Source organism: Sapajus apella, unplaced genomic scaffold (assembly GCF_009761245.1).
Source record: "Sapajus apella isolate SASKATOON/1434 unplaced genomic scaffold, GSC_monkey_1.0 scaffold230, whole genome shotgun sequence".
Classification (NCBI taxonomy): Eukaryota; Metazoa; Chordata; class Mammalia; order Primates; family Cebidae; genus Sapajus; species Sapajus apella.
The window spans coordinates 109,594-127,617 of NW_022437170.1; the positions used below are offsets into that span (position 1 = coordinate 109,594).

At 52.1% G+C, this 18,024-nt stretch overlaps 1 protein-coding gene across 1 annotated transcript in view; it reads left to right on the forward strand.

Annotated features, from left to right (window-relative positions):
• The first annotated feature begins 7,276 nt into the window (after nt 1-7,276).
• PGAM5 (PGAM family member 5, mitochondrial serine/threonine protein phosphatase) overlaps nt 7,277-18,024 on the forward strand; it is a 16,455-nt gene continuing 5,707 nt past the window's right edge. The window contains 2 exon segments of the mRNA XM_032271381.1: nt 7,277-7,468; nt 7,470-7,516. Coding sequence (XP_032127272.1) covers nt 7,325-7,468; nt 7,470-7,516 — 191 coding nt within the window. The 5' untranslated portion in view covers nt 7,277-7,324.

Genomic DNA, 18,024 nt, shown 5'->3' on the forward strand with positions numbered 1-18,024 from the left:
CAGGTGCTCCCCGGGCTTGTGGGTGATGGAGAGCTGGCCCAGGTGCTTCCGGGCTTGTGGGTGATGGAGAGCTGGCCCAGGTGCTTCCTGGCTTGTGGGTGATGGAGAGCTGGCCCAGGTGCTTCCTGGCTTGTGGGTGATGGAGAGCTGGCCCAGGTGCTTCCGGGCTTGTGGGTGATGGAGAGCTGGCCCAGGTGCTTCCGGGCTTGTGGGTGATGGAGAGCTGGCCCAGGTGCTTCCGGGCTTGTGGCTGATGGAGAGCTGGCCCAGGTGCTTCCGGGCTTGTGGCTGATGGAGAGCTGGCCCAGGTAGTGGCTGATCATCTCCGGCTTGATCTCCAGCTGGTTGAAGGTCTTGCTGTCGTGGACCCCCGCCATCTAAGGCAGGATGATGATGTCCCACAGGTGCATCTTCACTTCCGGCTTCTCCGTGGGCGGTGCCTTCTTGGCCTTGCACAGGCACTTCAGCAGTGAATGTGGCTTTCCCCACAGGCTTAGGTTCAGCCGCTGCCACTGGTGCACCCTGTATAGCGCCAGCAGCTGTTCATGGGGCGTGTCCGGCAGGTGGACTTGCGGAGGGTCTGCTTCTGCTCTACGTCTGCCATTTTGCCAGATCCTCAGAAAGCGGGAGACCCTATTTCTACAAAAAATTTTAAAATAATTAGCTGGATGTGGTGGCATGCACCTGTGGTCCCAGCTACTCAGAGGTTGAGGCAGGAGGCTCACTGGAGTTTAGGAGATCGAGGCTGCAGTGAGCTGTGACTGTGTCGCTGCACTCCAGTCTAGGTGACAGAGCAACGCCCTATTTGGTGAAAAAAAAAGAGGCTGGGCATGGTGTTTCACGCCTGTAATCCCAGCACTTTGGGAGGCCGAGGTGGGGAGGTCAGAAGTTGGGAATACAACATGATGAAACCCCATCTCTACTAAAAATACAAAAAAAAATTAGGAGTGGTGGCAGGTGCCTGTAATCCCAGCTACTGGGGAGGCTGAGGCGGGAGAATCACTTGAACCCGGGAGGCGGAGGTGGCAGTGAGCTGAGATCACGCCGCTGCACTCCACTAGGTGACGGCAAGACTCCGTCTCAAGAAAAAATTTTAAAAATCAGGAGGCTCCAGGGGAAAACCCACGTCCTTCCTCTTTGGCTTTTAGAGGCCCGCATGCCTTGGCTCATGGCTCAGTATCACCCCAGCCTCCGCTTCCACTCCTCATCTCCTCCCTCTGGACTTCCTCCCTAAGGCCTGCTGCCACTACTCTGGGACTACACCCGGCCCTAGTGTCTCAAGGGGACTCTCCCAAAGGTCTTCCATAACTTGTAGAACAAGCAGCCGACACAAGGGTACGGTTGCTCACTCGACTGTGTTACGCAGCATGCAGCAGCCGCCACTCGGGCTTTGTGCCAGAGGGCAGCCACGTGGGAAGCATGTTCTGGGCCTGTTGCCGTGGCTGTTCCTGCAGTCAGCCTGCGTGGGCAGGCATCTTCAGAGCAGCCTCTCTTGTGTTTATGTTTCCCCAGCACCCAGGCAGTGTCTAAGAAACGGGGCAGGAGTGGCTGTTTGGTGAGTGAGTAAGGCAGTATCTTCTGCAGTAAGCAGTGGCTCAGAGTGGCTGGGGCCCAGTGTGTGTTGGGCGTGGCTGCCCCAGCAGCACTGAGCCTTCCCTGGTACACACATGTATCCTTGCAGGAACCAAAGCAGTCACCTCTCTGTTTCTCCCTCAAGAGCGAGTGCTTTTTTTGAAGGCGAGATCCTTACTGTGTATCTCCAAAGCATGGCGTCATGTAGGCACTCCTGTGTGAGTTGAATTGAAGCTGGCTGAGGTAGCGTCAGGGTAGAATTTATATACAAAAGCCCAAGTTTGTAAAATTTTGTTTTCTTCAAATCACAACTATTTAAAACTGTTTCCTAAATTTCAGTAATGTGTACATGTTCTACATCATTTTTCACTTACAATTTTAAAGACTTATGTTTTTTTTTCCACATGGGTCAGGGTGCAAATGATGAAATCACAGCTCACCACAGCCTAAGCCTCCCATGTGGAGCATGGTGGCTCAGGCCTGTAATCCCAGCATTTTGGGAGGTCGAGACGGAAGGATCATTTGAGCCTAGGATTTCAACACCAGCCTGGGCAACAGAGCAAGACCTCATCTCTACAAAAAAGATACTCACTGGACGTAGTGAGGTGTCCCAGCTATTCAGGTGACTGAGGCAAGATCCCTTGGGCACAGGAATTCAAGGCTGCAGTGAGCTGTGATCGCACCACTGCGCTCCAGCTTGGGTAACAGAGTGAGACCCTATCTCAAAAAAAAAAAAAAAAAAAAAAAGGATTATCTCTATCATTAGGGTTCTGAAATTTCAGGATAACGTGTCTCCGCATGGTTCTTTTTTATTCATTAGATGAGGCACTTGATAAGCTTCATCCTGAAAACTCATTTCCTTCAATTCCTGGAATCCTGTCTTGCATCATTTCTTTGGTAATTTTCTCATTATTTTCTCTTATCTCTTCATGGGTCTCCTGTATTTGTGTTCTGGTTTTCCTTTCCAATTTAAATTTTTTTTCCCCTTTTATTTTCTGGACAATCTTTTTTTTTTTTTTTTTTAGACAGCCTTGCTCTGTCACCTAGGCTGGAGTGCAGTGGTGCTATTTCCACTCTGCAGTGGACCTCCACCTCCTGGGTTCACCCAAGTAGCTGGGATTACAGGCACACACCACTACAACCCAGCTTGTATTTTAGTAGAGATGGGGTTTCACCATGTTGGCTAGGCTGGTCTTGAACTCCTGACCTCAGGTGATCTGCCCACCTTGGCCCTCAACGTGCTGTGACTACAGGAGGGAGCCATTGCACCCACCCTAATCTCAGTTTTATATCCCAACCTTTCAGCTGATTTTTTTTCTGCATTCTTTTGCTGGAGTGCAGTGGCATGATCTCAGCTCACTGCAACTTCTACCTCCCAGGTTCAAGTGATTCTCCTGCCTCAGCCTCCCAAGTAGCTGAGATTTTAGGTGCTCATCACCATGCCAGGCTAATTTCTGTATTTAGAAGAGACAGGGTTTCACCATGTTGGCCAGTCTGGTCTCGAACTTCTGACCTCAGGTGATCTGCCCTCCTTGGCCTTCCAAAGTGCTGGAATTACAGGTGAGCCACTGCACCCAGCCTTTTTTTTTTTTTTTTTTTTTTTTAAGACTGTCTCACTTGGCCGGGCACGGTGGCTCATGCCTGTAATCCCAGCACTTTGGGAGGCCGAGGCGGGTGGATCACGAGGTCAAGAGCTCGAGACCATCCTGGTCAACACAGTGAAACCCCATCTCTACTAAAACTACAAAAAATTAGCTGGGCATGGTGGCGTGTGCCTGTAATCCCAGCTACTCAGGAGGTTGAGGCAGGAGAATTGCCTGAACCCAGGAGGCGGAGGTTGCGGTGAGCCGAGATCGCGCCATTGCACTCCAGCCTGGGTAACAAGAGCGAAACTCCGTCTCAAAAAAAAAAAAAAAAAAAGTCTCACTCTAACACCCAGGCTGGAGTACAGTGGTGCTATCTTGGCTCACTGCAACGTCTGCCTCCTGGGTTCAAGCAGTTCTCCTGCCTCAGCCTCCCGAGTAGCTGGGATTACAGGTGCTCACCACCACACCCAGCTAATTTTTTTTTTTCTTAGACGGAGTCGCTGTAGCCCAGGCTGGAGTACGGTGGCGCGATCTTGGCTCACTACAAGCTCACCTCCTGGGTCTCGGTTCAAGCAGTTCTGCCTCAGCCTCCTGAGTAGCTAGAATTACAGGCATGTACCACCATGCCCAGCTAATTTTTGTATTTTTAGTAGAGACAGGGTTTCACCACGTTGGCCAGTCTGGTCTCTAACTCCTGACTTGGGGTGATCCACCTGCCTCAGCCTCCCAAAGTGCTGGGATTACAGGCGTGAGCCACTGTGCCCAGCCAACTCCTCCCTGATGGTATTCCATTCTTGTTTCATAAGTACAATTACCCTTTAAGATCTTAGTTACAGATCAGGTGTGGTGGCTCACGCCTGTAATCCCAGCACTTTGGGAGGCTGAGGCAGGCAGATCACAAGGTCAAGAGATTGAAACCAACCTGGCCAACATGGTGAGACCCCCCCCCCCACTAAAATACAAAAATTAGCCAGGCATGGTGGCGTGTGCCTGTAATCCCAGCTACTCGGGAGGCTGAGGCAGGAGAATCACTTGAACCGGGGAGGTGGAGGTTGCAGTGAGCAGAGATGGCACCACCGCACTCCAGCCAGGCGACAGAGTGAGACTCTGTCTTTAAAAAAAAAAAAATCTCAGGAGACTGAGGCAGGAGAATTGCCTGAACCCAGGAGGCGGAGGTTGCGGTGAGCCGAGATCGCGCCATTGCACTCCAGTCTGGGTAACGAGCGAAACTCCGTCTCAAAAAAAAAAAAAAAAAAAAATCTTAGTTACAGAAGTTTGGAAGTCTTCTTGTATCTCATATGCTGTTTCTATTTTCTGAGTTAGGTTTTCGTTTACTTACTCCTTGTGGTCTCTTTCTTTTTAGAGAAAGGGTCTTGCTGTGTTACCAGGCTGAAGTGCGGTAGCTATTCACAGCTCCCACTAACCGGCACGGGAGTTCTGACTGCTTCGTTTCCACGCTAACCCTAACCCTAGTGCTCTGCTGCTCCCAGGAGGTCACTATAGTGCTGCTGAACTTCTTGTGGATACCCAATGAGCAAAGCACAGTACAGCTCACAAGTCCTGGGCTCAAGCAGTTCTCTCACCTCAGCCTCCCCAATAGCTGAGACTGCGGGGTGTGCCACTATGCCTGGCTCTGTCTTCTTGATTAGGTGTTCCATAAATGTCTCTCGATGCTTGATGGTTCATTTATTTATTTTTAAGACAGAGTCTCACTCTGTCACCAGGCTAGAGTGCGGTGGCATGACTCTGCTCGCTCTGTAGCTGGGACTATAGGTGCATGCCACCACACCCAGCTAATTTTTAGTAGAGATGGGGTTTCACCATGTTGGCCAGGATAGTCTCGATCTCCTGACCTCGTGATCCACCCACCTTGGCCTCCCAAAGTGTTGTGATTACAGGCGTCAGCCACCGTGCCTGGCCTGGTTCATTTGTTTTTAAAAATCAATGCCACTAAGACATTCTTTGGAAGCTTAGTGTGGGCTGCACTTGTCAAATGGTGCCTTCACTGTGGGCCAATCAAGCAGGGACCCAGTTTTGTTGAGGATCACACATTATCAAAAAGTGGGGTGTGAGGCCAGGTGCAGTGACTCATACCTGTAAGCCCAGCACTTTGGGAGGCCAAGGTGGGAGGATCACTTGAGCCCAGGAGTTCGAGGTCTCTTTTTTTCTGGGCAACGCAGACCCCCATCTCTACAGAAAATACAGAAATTAGCCAAGTATGGTGGCACACACTTGTAGTTCCAGTTAATCCAGAGGCTGAGGCAGGGTAATCACTGGAGCCCAGGAATTGGAGGCTGCAGTGAGCTGTGACTGCACCACTGCACTCCAACCTGGACAGGAGAGTGACACCCTGTCTCTAAAAATACATTTTGTAAGAAATTGTAAATTTTACTTTTTGAGACAGAGTCTCGCTCTGTTGCCCAGGTTGGAGTGCAGTGGCGTGATCTCGGTGCACTGCAGCCTCTACCTCCTGGTTTCAAGCGATTCTCCCACCTCAGCCTCCCAAGTAGCTGGGATTACAGGCATGTGCCACCATGCCCGGCTAATTTTATACCAACTCAGTCTTTGAACTCCAAGAGATTTTCATTTTTTGAAACTGGGTCTTACACTGTTGTCCAAGCTAGAGTGCAGTGGTGCGATCATGGCTCACTGCAGCGTTCGCCTTCTGGGCTGAGGTGATCCTCTGGCCTCAGCCTCCAGAGCAGCTGGGACTAGAAGTGCCTGCCACCATGCGCAGCTAAATTTTTTCTTTTTGAGACAGAGTCTCGCTCTGTTGCCCATACGGGAGTGCAGTGGCACAATCTCAGCTCACTGCAACCTCCACCTCCCAGGTTCAAGCGATTCTCCTGCCTCAGCCTCCAGAGTATCTAGTATTACAGGCTCCGGTCACCATGCCTGGCTAATTTTGTATTTTTAGTAGAAACCGGGTTTCACCATGTTGGCCAGGCTGGTCTCGAACTTCTGACCTCAGGTGATCCACCCGCCTCAGCCTCCCAAAGTGTAGAGATTACACAGTGTAGGGATTACATTCATGAGCCCCCATGTCCGGCCTGAAGTGATTTTTTCTTTTTTTTTTTTTCTGAGTTGGAGTCTTGCTCTGTCACCCAGGCTGGAGTGCAGCGGCGGGATCTCCGCTCACTGCAACTTCCTCCTCCCAGGTTTAAGCAATTCTCCGCCTGAGCCTCCCGAGTAGCTGGGATTACAGACATGCGCCACCTCGCTTGGATAATTGTATTTTTAGTAGAGACGGGGTTTCGCCATGTTGGCCAGGCTGGTCTTGAGCTCTTAAGCTCGTGATCCACCCGCCTCGGCCTCCCAAAGTGCTGGGGTTACAGGTGTGAGCCGACGCGCCCAGCGTGATTTTTAAAAAGCTTAAATCGGATGATGTCACTTCCCAACTTTAAAATGCGCAGAGAAGGTCCGGCAATGGCACTCCGGGGTACAGACACGACAGAGTGAGTCAAGGAGAGATGTGCGCGGCATCCTGGCACTGTTCACAACCAGGAGGGGCGACAGGCAAGCGTCCAGCAGCGGGGTCGGTCCCCGCAGGGCGCGCGGACCCCCCGGAAGGATCCCCAGGCTGGAACGCGGTCCCTGAGGACACGCCGAGCGAAACGCCGGCCACGGGGGGACAGTCCCGCGGGAGGGGGCGGCGCGGGGCCGGGCTGCGGAGTCGGGATCAGGCCAGGAGCAGCCCGGCAGAGCCGGAGCCCTTCAGGCCACCTGAGCCGCACACGCGGGATCGGGCGACGAAAACCTTTGCTTCCTGCCCCGCCACCAAACGTGCCGCCGCCACCTGCGGTGCTTTCCCAGCTCCCTGCATCCGGGGTCCCAGCTCCTCCTCCGCGTCTCCGCCCGGCACCCCGCCTCCGGCCTGGGCAGGCACTTCCGGGGCGGAACCTCCTGGAAAGCCCCGCACCGCCCTCTCGGCGTCCCCGGAACCCAGTCCGTACCTGCGCCCCCAAACGCTCGCGAGCACAAGTGACCCGACCGGAGCGTGGCGGGCCCGTGGCTCGGTGAAAACGCCGCTTTCCCGGAAGGCGGCCCCGCGCCCCGCCCCAGGAGGCGGGACTTCCGCCCCCGCCGGTCGGACGCGCTCGCTCGGGGAAGCGTGTCCCTCGCGCCGCGCCGTCGGGGCCGTGGGCGCCTGCGCGGGAGCTGGCAGCATGGCGTTCCGGCAGGCGCTGCAGCTGGCGGCCTGCGGGCTGGCGGGAGGCTCGGCCGCCGTGCTCTTCTCGGCCGTGGCGGTAGGGAAGCCGCGTGCGGGCGGGGACGCGGAGCCACGTCCGGCTGAGCCGCCGGCCTGGGCGGGGGGGCGCGCGGCCGAGCCCCGGCGTCTGGGACCCCAACTGGGACAGGTGCGTGCTGGGCTGGTCGGTGCCGGGCCGGGATGGGGTTCAGGGCCGGTGTTACCGTTGGGATGGGGATCGGGACCTGGGTCAGGGTTGGTCGGGCGGGACATAAGGTTGGATCGGAGTCGGGATCGGGTCGAGGCTGGGGCCGCCTTCGGGGGCGCTCTGCGCTGAGGGTTCGGGGGCGGCGGGCCCTTCCTGCCGGCCTGTGGGGGCCGGGCTCCGCCGCGTCCTCCCCCTTCTCCCCGTCCCCGCGAGCCCACCCTGGGTGCCGTCCCCGGCGCGAGGCTGGGGTGGAAGCCCGGCCTCTTCCAGGGTCCCTTCCGGGAGCGCGCCCTTGAGCCTTGTGTGGTTATTGAGCGTCTGAAATACGGCTCGTGCGATTCCTGAAGGCAACGCTTAGTTTACGCCAATTTAGCAACCAAAGCAAAGCCGGGTGCGGTAGCTGACGCCTGTAACCCCAGCTTTTGGGAGGCCGAGGCCGGAGGATCGCTTGAGCCCAGGAATTGAAACCAGCCCGGGCCACATAGTGAGACCCCATCTCTTCAAAAAACACGCGAAAAACAGCCATACGAGGTGGCACGCGCCTGGGGAGGCCGAGGTAGGAGGACGCCAGGAGTCCAGGAGTGCCCGGCTGCCGTGTGCGAGCCAGGATCCCGCCGCTTCCCCCCAGCCTGAGCCACAGAGCCTGTCTCAAAGAAAGAAAAACAAAAGTAGTGCAGGTTTTTAACATTGATTATGTGTTCACATGATAGTATTTTTAGCATATTGAGTTAGATTCACCTGTTTACTTTGCTAATGTTGCTGTTAGAAGATAATTTCACATGTTGCTGGCGTTGTTTCTGTTGGCCAGGACTGCTCTAGAGGCGGGGACGGTTTGCCCAGCGCTAACTCATTATACTTCCTACTTTGAGAGGGGGCACAGAATTAAACTACAGTGGTTGTAGTTAGGTGCTTCAAAGATTTTTTCTTTTGATAACCGTTAGTTTTTTTAAAGTAAACTTTAGTTTTGCATTTACAGAAAAGTTGCAAAGATAATAGACTCCCTCTATATTTCCATATATATATATATATATATATATATTTTTTTTTTTTTTTTTTTTTTTTTTTTCTTTTTTAAGAGGCAGGGTTTTACCACGTTGTCCAGGCTGGTCTTGAACGCCTGACCTCAGGTGATCCACCTGTCTCAGCCTCCTAAAGTGCTGGGATTACAGGCGTGAGCCACAGCGCCCGGCTTCTCCCTCTATGTTTCATACCTAGTTTCTTCGTTTATTAGCGTCTTACACTAAGTATGGTATTGTAGCAGGAGCGGCTGCGGGAGACGGATCTCTGGGACACTAATACAGGAGGAAGGAGGGCTTATTGGGCCAGGAGCAAGGTGGCATTGTTGCCCAACAGCCAAGCTCCCTTAACTAAGGAAGGTTCCGTCTTTATATAGGCTTATACTTTAGAGTTACACGTGGAAGAATCTTCAGTTTATACTTTAACATATGAAAAGGGTCTCGGTTTACAGTCTCAGGAATTACATATGAAAAGGTTTCAGTTTGCAGTCTTAGGAATGAAAAGGGGGAAGTTTACAGTTTTAGGAATGAAAATGGGCAGTTGATCTGAGATGCCTGGGTCTCCTCTTCATCCCCCCCCTTTGCGACCCTCACCACTTTACAATATTAGTGAGAGGTCTCACTTTCATTCTCACTTTCCAGATTTTCTGAAGAAACCGACTGATAATGTTTCATATAATACACTTGTGATGTCACTTTTTGGCTCACTATAGTAGTGATGAATCCCCTCATCTGAAGGAACAGGGGCAGTAGACAAGGGAGCAGTAAACAAACACCTATTATTATTAGAACACTTAGGATGAGGGTTTTGAATCCTGCCAAGCATGAGAACCAACCTCCAAATAAGGACTCAGGGTTAAATCCGTGCCATACCTGTACAGGCACGTGTGCCAGTCTGGTCGTGTCTCACACAGTATCCTCCACTGCCTGCCCCTGGTCACCCATGTGCAGACAGCAGTTGGTTAGACTGAATTTTCCCAACTCCTCCTTCGGCTGCCAGCAGACGATCTAGGGCCAGTTGGTTCTGATAAATCGCGTTTCTCATTTGAGTTTCTTGTTGGGCCAAGAGGTACAGAGCTTTGCCCGTTTTCATTAGTATTTCCAAAACAGCCTGCAACCGGATGATCTGGTTGAGCATGTAAATAGGGCTCTGGTATCCCCATGAGCCATCCTCGGCCCATGTGGCCTGCCTGTAATACTCAATAATTCTCTCTGGTGGTCTCTCATCATCTGTCCAATGCCTTATTTTTAGGTCTCTTTTCTCCCTGGTGGAGTAGACCAGATACCCCATAAGCTCACCTGTCTTAACAGACAATAGGAAGAAAGAGGGCTTAATGATGCCTGTGACACAGCGACCTGTCCATCTCACGGATTACACATAACCTTATATTGAGTGCCGTTATATAAACAGGTTCCCTTCTGTGTCCCCATACATTTATAAGAACTGCAGGACAAAAGAATGGCAGGAACTTTTACGCCCTACCTGGTGTACATACTGAGGGCATTCTTCAAAATTAGTTAATGTTCCTACTGTACAAATCCAAATATTAAGAAGAACAAGTCCCACGCTGAATCTCCTCATGCTTCGGCCGTGCGTGGGCCAGCCAGCTTCCGGGATGTGGCTGGAGCAGAGCCTGTTGTCCTTTTTAAGGCGATTCTGCAGTCCTTGCCTTGGTCCAAGTCTCAGGTGTTGCTGGTTTTTACACAGCTGTGGATTCAGGCTGGGATTGGTCAGCATCAGGTCTGAGGTCCTTTCCATTGTGGCTTTGGAGGGGCTGTACTCCTGTCCTTTATCCACACGTGATCACCTGGTGAGAAAGGGTGAACTGGGGAGAAAAAGGCTACAGGACATCTGTCATTTACCCAGATTGAAATACCCTGGACGATTTTCCCTAGAGCTCATAATTGGCGTCCTAACTCAATCCCCCCCCACTCCCGAGGAGTTCCTGGGAGTGCCCGGAGTATGGGAGGGGGCCTATGATACAAGATTTCATAAGGGGAATATCCTGTTTTTCCTAAAGGGGGTGCCTCTAATTTTGAGTAACCCCAAGGGAAGTGCCTGCACCCACTCTAATCTGGTTTCCTGAACACTTTCCCTAAGCTGTTTTGATGGTCCGGTTCATTTTCTTTCCACTTTTCCGGAACTCTGAGGTCGGTAGGCAGTGTGCAGTTTCCAGGTGATATCCAAGGCTGTTTTCCGGACTAAATCTGCCACAAATGCTGGTCCACTGTCTGCCCCGATGTGCAGTGGTAGTCCAAACCCAGGGATAAGATCTCGAGGTAGCACACAGGTTACTTCATGGGCTCTTTCAGTCCCACCCAGAGTATGTGCACACCAGGACCAACAAATACTTATGTCCCCCACACTTGGACATTTCAACAAAGTCTACCTGGAGATCTTCAAGTGGAGCTGCTCCATAAGCTTGAATTCCAGGGGGAATAGCTGGACCCTGCCTCGCGTTGTGTTGCCGACATGTAATGCATCGCTGTGCTGCAGTTTTGGTCAAGGCTGTGAAGTGTGAGATGTAAAAGTACCGGCCCAACATCTTTTCAAGCGACTCTTGAGCTAAATGAGTGGTCCCATGTACGGCTTGTACAGCTGCTGCCCCCAGCAGCCGTGGTGCTGTTATTCTTCCAACTGACCGTTGGATCCATCCTTCTTTAATCTGTTGCCCCCTTCTGTCTGGAGAAAGTCTCTTTCCTCCTTAGAGTAAGTAGATATTAGATCAGGGATCTGGGGAATCAGCGGGGCTGTGACTGCTACTCGGTAGGGGGCAGATGCTGCCCTACGAAGCTGCTGAATCCGCTCGGGAATTTCCCAGGGCCATGGAGGTGTGGGCCCGCTGACGTCCTCGGCAATGCACGACCACCACCCTCCGGGGCTTCCAGACTGCTTCTAGCAGCTGCAAGATTTCTTTTCCCCCTGAAGTTAACAGGCCTCTCTCTTTGAACAGTGCTCCATGTACTTGGAGAGACGGGAAGGCGAATCGAGAAAATGGCAAATCGGTGTAAATGTTTACAACCTTATCTTCACTCAGCTGTAGGGCTTGAGTTAAACAATGAGTTCAGCCTTCTGAGCCGAGGTGCCCTGAGGCAGAGATTTGGCCTCGATTAGTGTCCAGAGTTACCACGGCGTGGCCTGCACATGTGTCCCCTCGTGGATTGACAAAGCTGCTCCCATCCACATACACCTCCCAGTCTGCTACTGTCCATGGCTGGTCCCGAAGATCAGGCCTGCTGGAATAGACTGTGTCCAGGACTTCAGCACAGCTGTGTTCCACGGGGCTCTCTGACATTGGGAGCAAAGTGGCGGGGTTCAAGGTGTTGCAGTCTTCAATGGTGATGCGGGGATTTTCACGTAGCAGGCTCTGGTATTTGGTCAACCTAACATCTGATAACCGGTGGTGCCCTCTGGTATTCATCAGAGTCACTACTGCGTGAGGCGCCTTGACATTTACGTTCTGTCCCAGGGTTAGCTTATCTGCTTCTTGTGCCAGCACAGCAGTTGCTGCCAGGGCCCTTAAGCATGGGGGCCATCCTTTGGAAACTCCGTCCAGCTGCTTGGAGAGGTAAGCTACAGGCCTGGGCCAAGGTCCTACTGTTTGGACAGGGACCCCAACTGCCACTTTTTCTGCCACATGTAATGTGAAGGGCTTTGTTAAATCAGGCAGCCCCAAAGCTGGAGCTGACATTAGTTTTGTTTCCAGTTCCTGGTAGGCCTGGCGCCGCTGGGATCCCCATTCAAAGGGCTCCTTGTCTCCCCGCCTTGTCACATCATAGACGGGTTTGGCTAGTACTGCGAAGTTTGGAAATCCACAATTTACAAAACCCACCGCTCCCAGGAGCTCTCTCGCCTGCGTTTTAGTCTCACGTTCTGTCAGTCTGCAAGCGGCTTGCTTCCGCTCTGCTTCTAGGCTGCGTTCCCCCTAGATAATGCATTTGCTTTTTGGCAAATCTGGGCTTTTGTTTTAGACACTTTATACCCACAGTCCTCCAGGTGCCGAAGTAAGGCATTTGTTTGCGCACCCAACTGCCGTGGGGTGTCCCAAAAGAAGGTTATCAGCATACAGGGGCAGCATGCAAGCAGGAAGATTCTAGGGGGGTGGTCACGGGCTGATGCCTCCCCAAGGATGATGAGAGAGTTTTCGAGCCCCTGGGAAGCTGGGTCCCGGTGTATTGAGTGGTTACACCTGCTACTGGGTTTCTCCCATTGAAATGCAAATAGTTTTTGAACCTCCGAGGCCAGTCCAATGCTAAGGAGGTGTTCTTTAAGTCCAATTAAGTGAATCAAGTATCCTCTGCTGGCAATAATCCCAACTGCGTGTATGAGTTGGGTGCAAAGCCACGCAAGCCCTGCACGGGCCTGGGCGATATTATCAGTCTTTGGCTTCTGGCTAGGAAGCCTCCACCCTCCTTCCCAAGGGACAATGAGAGCCTGGATGACCCCTGCCTGAGGCATTTTTAGCTGCAGGGAGTCTCCTTTTTGAATGGGATAGTGGCCCTCAATTTGCACAACAGGTTTTGCCGGAGAAGGGGCTGGGGCAGTCCATTAAGTACAAGAAAGCCTTCTCTTAACACCTTAACAGCTCTAACAACATTGGTTCTGTTTTTTTCCACGGGGGGGGGGGGGGGGGAGGGGGTTACAGGCTGTCGTCCGGACGGTGGGCTCTTTGGGGGCATAGGAGTCCGGCCCCCTCTCTTTTAGTCCAGTGGCCCTCCCATTAGATTGAACAGAGCCCCTTCACTTTTTATCTGGATCCTCGTGCTTAGGATCGCCCTGTTCTCCCATTAACTGTGGACTTTTTTTCTTCCAGTGTCCCATTTCTCGACAAAATGCACACTGATCGCGTTGCAGGCACGGGTGGGCAGACTGGGGGTCTTTCCAGGAACTCCCCTTTTTCCACACTCTTGGGGGTGTTCCTCTCATAACAGCAGCTGTCAAGTCGGCCTTCCGTTGAGCCTGACGTTCCCTTTCCCTGTGATTTCCCCTCTGGCGTACCGCCTCTTGCTTTACAAATGCCTGGTTAGCCATTTCCAATAACTGAAGTATTCGTACTTGCAAATCCTGCCTGTTTCTGCCACTGAATTTGCCTGGACTTGGGAGTCTGCGTGTCTCGGCAGTGAGGGGGACGGTGGTTTCTGGCAGTCTGTCCCTTGGCTACTAAAACAGTTGCTGCCTGCTCTCTTAGCCACTTCGGAGGGTTTAACACTAACTGCAACCACCAGTCTATGTATGGAAATTGATCAAGGTGTTGTAGCTCACCGTATATAACCTCATGCCTTACTTTGGAGACAAGGGGCCTGTCTAAGGTCCCCTCTGGGAGCCAACCCACCCTAAATGCTGGCCAATCTTCCCCACATAAAGCCCTTGATTTCTCTGGTGTCATAGTTACTTTATAATTCCCACTAAATCCCTTCTTGAAAATTTTCAGCATGGTTCCTAAAGGGGTGGGCTTGCTATGGGAGTGACCCATATTAGCACTTCAAAGAAACAATTCCCACATTTAGGAGAGTGTTAGTTCACTCACAGCAGTTCCCACCTAGCAAGACACAGCACAGAGCACTCTCCGATTTACACTCGCTTCAATCCTTTCACAACGCCAGAGGCTTCTTCACTCAGCCTTACGTGGCTGTCTGTAATTCTTACAAACTGCTCGACGCATGAGGCCCTTCCTAATGGGCCCGATACCTTTTATGACTGATGAGTCCGGCTGGACACAGACAGACACACATCCGATTGCTCTCCTTCCAACTCAAAACCATAAGCAAAAGCTTCGAGGGTTACAGAGAGCTACCTTCCAACGTGCCCATCTGGCACCCGTGGGTGATCAGGCCACGCTTCCACCCAAAACAGGGTGGGCTACTTTCCCAGGTTCAATCTTACCAAATTCAGTGGTCCAGACTTCCCCAAATGCTCGTTCCTCCTCGGTGTTCAGCCACTGGGTGGATCCGCACTGCAGGGCCTCCTTGCTCCTCGGGCGAGGCTTTTCCACCGGGCAAATACCTGCCCAGGAGCGCTCTCAGGATGTGTCAGCCCAGCGAGCAGGAGTCCCCCCAAAGGGATGCTCCACGGGCTAGGCAAACCACCTAAGAGACTTTTTCCTGCCGTCTGCTATCAGAGACTCGCTTCCCGGCCAACGCACCAAAATGTAGCAGGAGCGGCCACGGGAAACGGATCTCTGGGACACTAATACAGGAGGAAGGAGGGCTTATTGGGCCAGGAGCAAGGTGGTAGTTGCCTAACAGCCAAGCTCCCCTAACAAAGGAAGGTTCCGTCTTTATATAGGCTCATACTTCAGAGTTACACGGGGAAGAATCTTCGGTTTATAGCTTAACATATGAAAAGGGTCTCAGTTTACAGTCTCAGGAATTACATATGAAAAGGTTTCAGTTTACAGTCTTAGGAATGAAAAGGGGAAGTTTACAGTCTCAGGAATGAAAAGGGGAAGCTGATCTGAGATAGCTGGGTCTCCCTCTTCAGTATAAATATCACAACTAATGAGCCAGTGCTTCATTGAGAGTTCCTCAGCTCTCAACCTACCGTTCTCTGTTCCAGGACCCATGTAACAAGTAGTTTTCATGCTTCCTTAGGCATTTTTTTTTCTTTTGAGATGGAGCCTCTGTCACGCAGGCTGGAGTGTAATGGCAGGTGAACCCTTCACCTCCAGGGTTTGAGGGATTCTCCTGCCTCAGCCTCCTGAGTAGCTGGGATTACAGGCATGCACCAGCATGCCCGGCTAATTTTTGTGTTTTTAGTAGAGATGGGGTTCCACCATGTTAGGCTAGTCTGGAACTGCTGACCACGCGATCCACCAACCTCGGCCTCCCAAAATGCTGTGATTACAGGCGTGAACTACCATACCCAGCCCTTAGGCACATTTTAGCTGTGACAATTTCTCAGACTTGTTTTGATGATCATGACTGTTTTAAGGCATCTCATTCTCAGGTATTTCATAGAAGGTCCCTCAGTTGAGATTTGTCTAATGTTTTTCTCAAAAAAAAGATAACTGGAGTTACATTCTTTTTTTTTCTTTCTTTCTTTTGAGACGGAGTCTCGCTCTGTCATCCAGGCTGGAGTGGGTTCAAGCGATTCTCCTGCCTCAGCCTCCTGAGTAGCTGGGACTACAGGCGCCCACCACCATGCCTGGCTAACTTTTGTATTTTTAGTAGAGACAGGGTTTGACCATATTGGCCAGGCTGGTCTCAAACTCCTAACCTTGTGATCTGCCCACCTCCGTCTCCCAAAGTGCTGGGATTATAGGCATGAGCCACCGTGCCTGGAGTTGTATTCTTTTTTAAAAAATCAATACAACATTCTGAATTTCTTAGGCCTTTTTAAGGAAACAGATTCACTCTGAGGTTGAAGAACTTGAGGCCAGGCACAGTGCCTCATGCCTGTAATCCCAACACTTTGGGAGGACATGGCGGGGTAATCACAAGATCAAGAGATCAAGGCCATTCTGGCCAACATGGTGAAACCCCATCTCTACTAAAAATACAAAAATCAGCTGGACGTGGTGGCACACGCCTATAGTCCCAGCTACCTGGGAGGCTGAGGCAGGAGAATCACTTGAACCTGGGAGATGGAGGTTGCAGTGAGCAGAGATCCCGCCACTGCACTCAGCCTGGTGACAGAACGAGACTCTGTCTCAAAAAAAAAAAAAAAGAAGTAGGCCGGGCATGGTGGCTCATGCCTGTAATCCCAGCACTTTGGGAGGCTGAGGCAGGCGGATCACTTGAGGTCAGGAATTCAAGACCAGCCTGATCAACATGGCAAAACCCCGTCTCTACTAAAAATACAAAAACTAGCCAGGCATGATGGCAGTCACCTGTAATCCCAGCTACTTGGGAGGCTGAGCAGGAGAATCGCCCGAACCTGGGAGGTGGAGGCTGTAGTGGGCCGAGATCGCACCACTGCACTCCAGCCTGGGTCACAGAGCAAGACCCCGTCTCAAAAATAACTAAATAAATAACTTGAAATAGAACCGGGAGTTGAGCCCAGCCTTTCCTCACTGAAGCAGGCATTCTGCATTTGCTTGCCATGTCTGGGGAGATGGGAACTGGGCTTTGTGGGCTGGGGAAGGACTCGTACAGACAGAAGGCATGAACAACTACAGCAAGGTGCTAGAAGACACATGCTTCCTCTTGCATCTCACTTTCCACGCTGGAAAGTTCCAGAGCCTCATGCAGTGCACGGCTTCCTGTCTCAGTGCCTACAGCTCCCAGATATTTTCTCTGGCTCAGCCTGACTCCCCCATACCTGCCAGTGTGAGTCTTGGCCTGGTTCATGACAGGCCAGCAGGGCCCGGACAGAGCCCTTGAGTGACCACGGTGTCCTTCCAAAGCATCCTTTTCGGCCGCGGTCTCAGTGACATGTACTACTGAATTTTTTTGTTTGTTGAGACAGGGTCTTGCTCTGTTCCTAGGATGGAGCACAGTGCAGTGCAATGGTGAGGTCACAGCTCCCTCCCAGGCTCAAGCAGTACTCCCACCCGAGCCTGAGTAGCTGGGACTACAGCTGCAGGCCCCTTGCCTGGCTAGTTTTTCTGCTTTTGTAGGGATGGGGTCTTCCTATCTTGCCTAGGCTGGTCTTGAACTCCTGGGCCCAAGCTATCCACCCACCTTTGCCTCCCAAAGTGCTAGGATTACAAGTATGAGCTATGTGGTGGGGATCCCTGGCCCCCAACTGATCAGCTCTTTCAGATTCCAGCAGCTCTGGAATAGGGCTTCATAATGGGAATCACTGTCTGATTTGATAGTCACTACACCATGTGGCTGCTGAACGTTTCTTTTATATTTTGTGGAGACAGAGTCTCACTCTGTTGCCCAGGCTGGAGTGCAGTGGCACAATCACAGCTCACTGCCACCTTTGCCTCCCGGGTTCAAGGGATTCTCCTGCCTCACCCTCCTGAGTAGCTGGGATTACAGGCACGTGCCACCATGCGTGGCTCATTTTTGTATTTTTAGTAGAGACAGGGTTTTAACATGTTGGCCAGGATGGTCTGAAACTCCTGACCTCAAGTGATCTGCCCGCCTCAGCCTCCCAAAGTGTTGGGAATACAGGCGTGAGCCTCCTCACTCAGCCCTGAGTGTTTAAAATGTGCTTAGTATGACTGAGGACATGGTGTTTTAATTTTATTTAATTTTGCTTTTGAACTGCCACCGCATAGCTGGTGGCAGCTGTTGGGCATCACAGTTCTAGGCTGTGCTGACGCATCATGGTCAGGAAGACCATCCTGGCCCCGTGGACACTTTCCGCCTGCTGTCCTCTTTCCTGGCCTGGCGTTCTCTGTACCCGGGGTCGCCGTCTGCGTGGACACTGCCCGCCCGTGGCCTCTGTCCTGTTTCCTTGCCTGGCGTTCTCTGTACCTGGGGTCGCGTTCTGCGTGGACACTGCCCGCCCGTGGCCTCTGTCCTCTTTCCTGGCCTGGCGTTCTCTGTACCCGGGGTCGC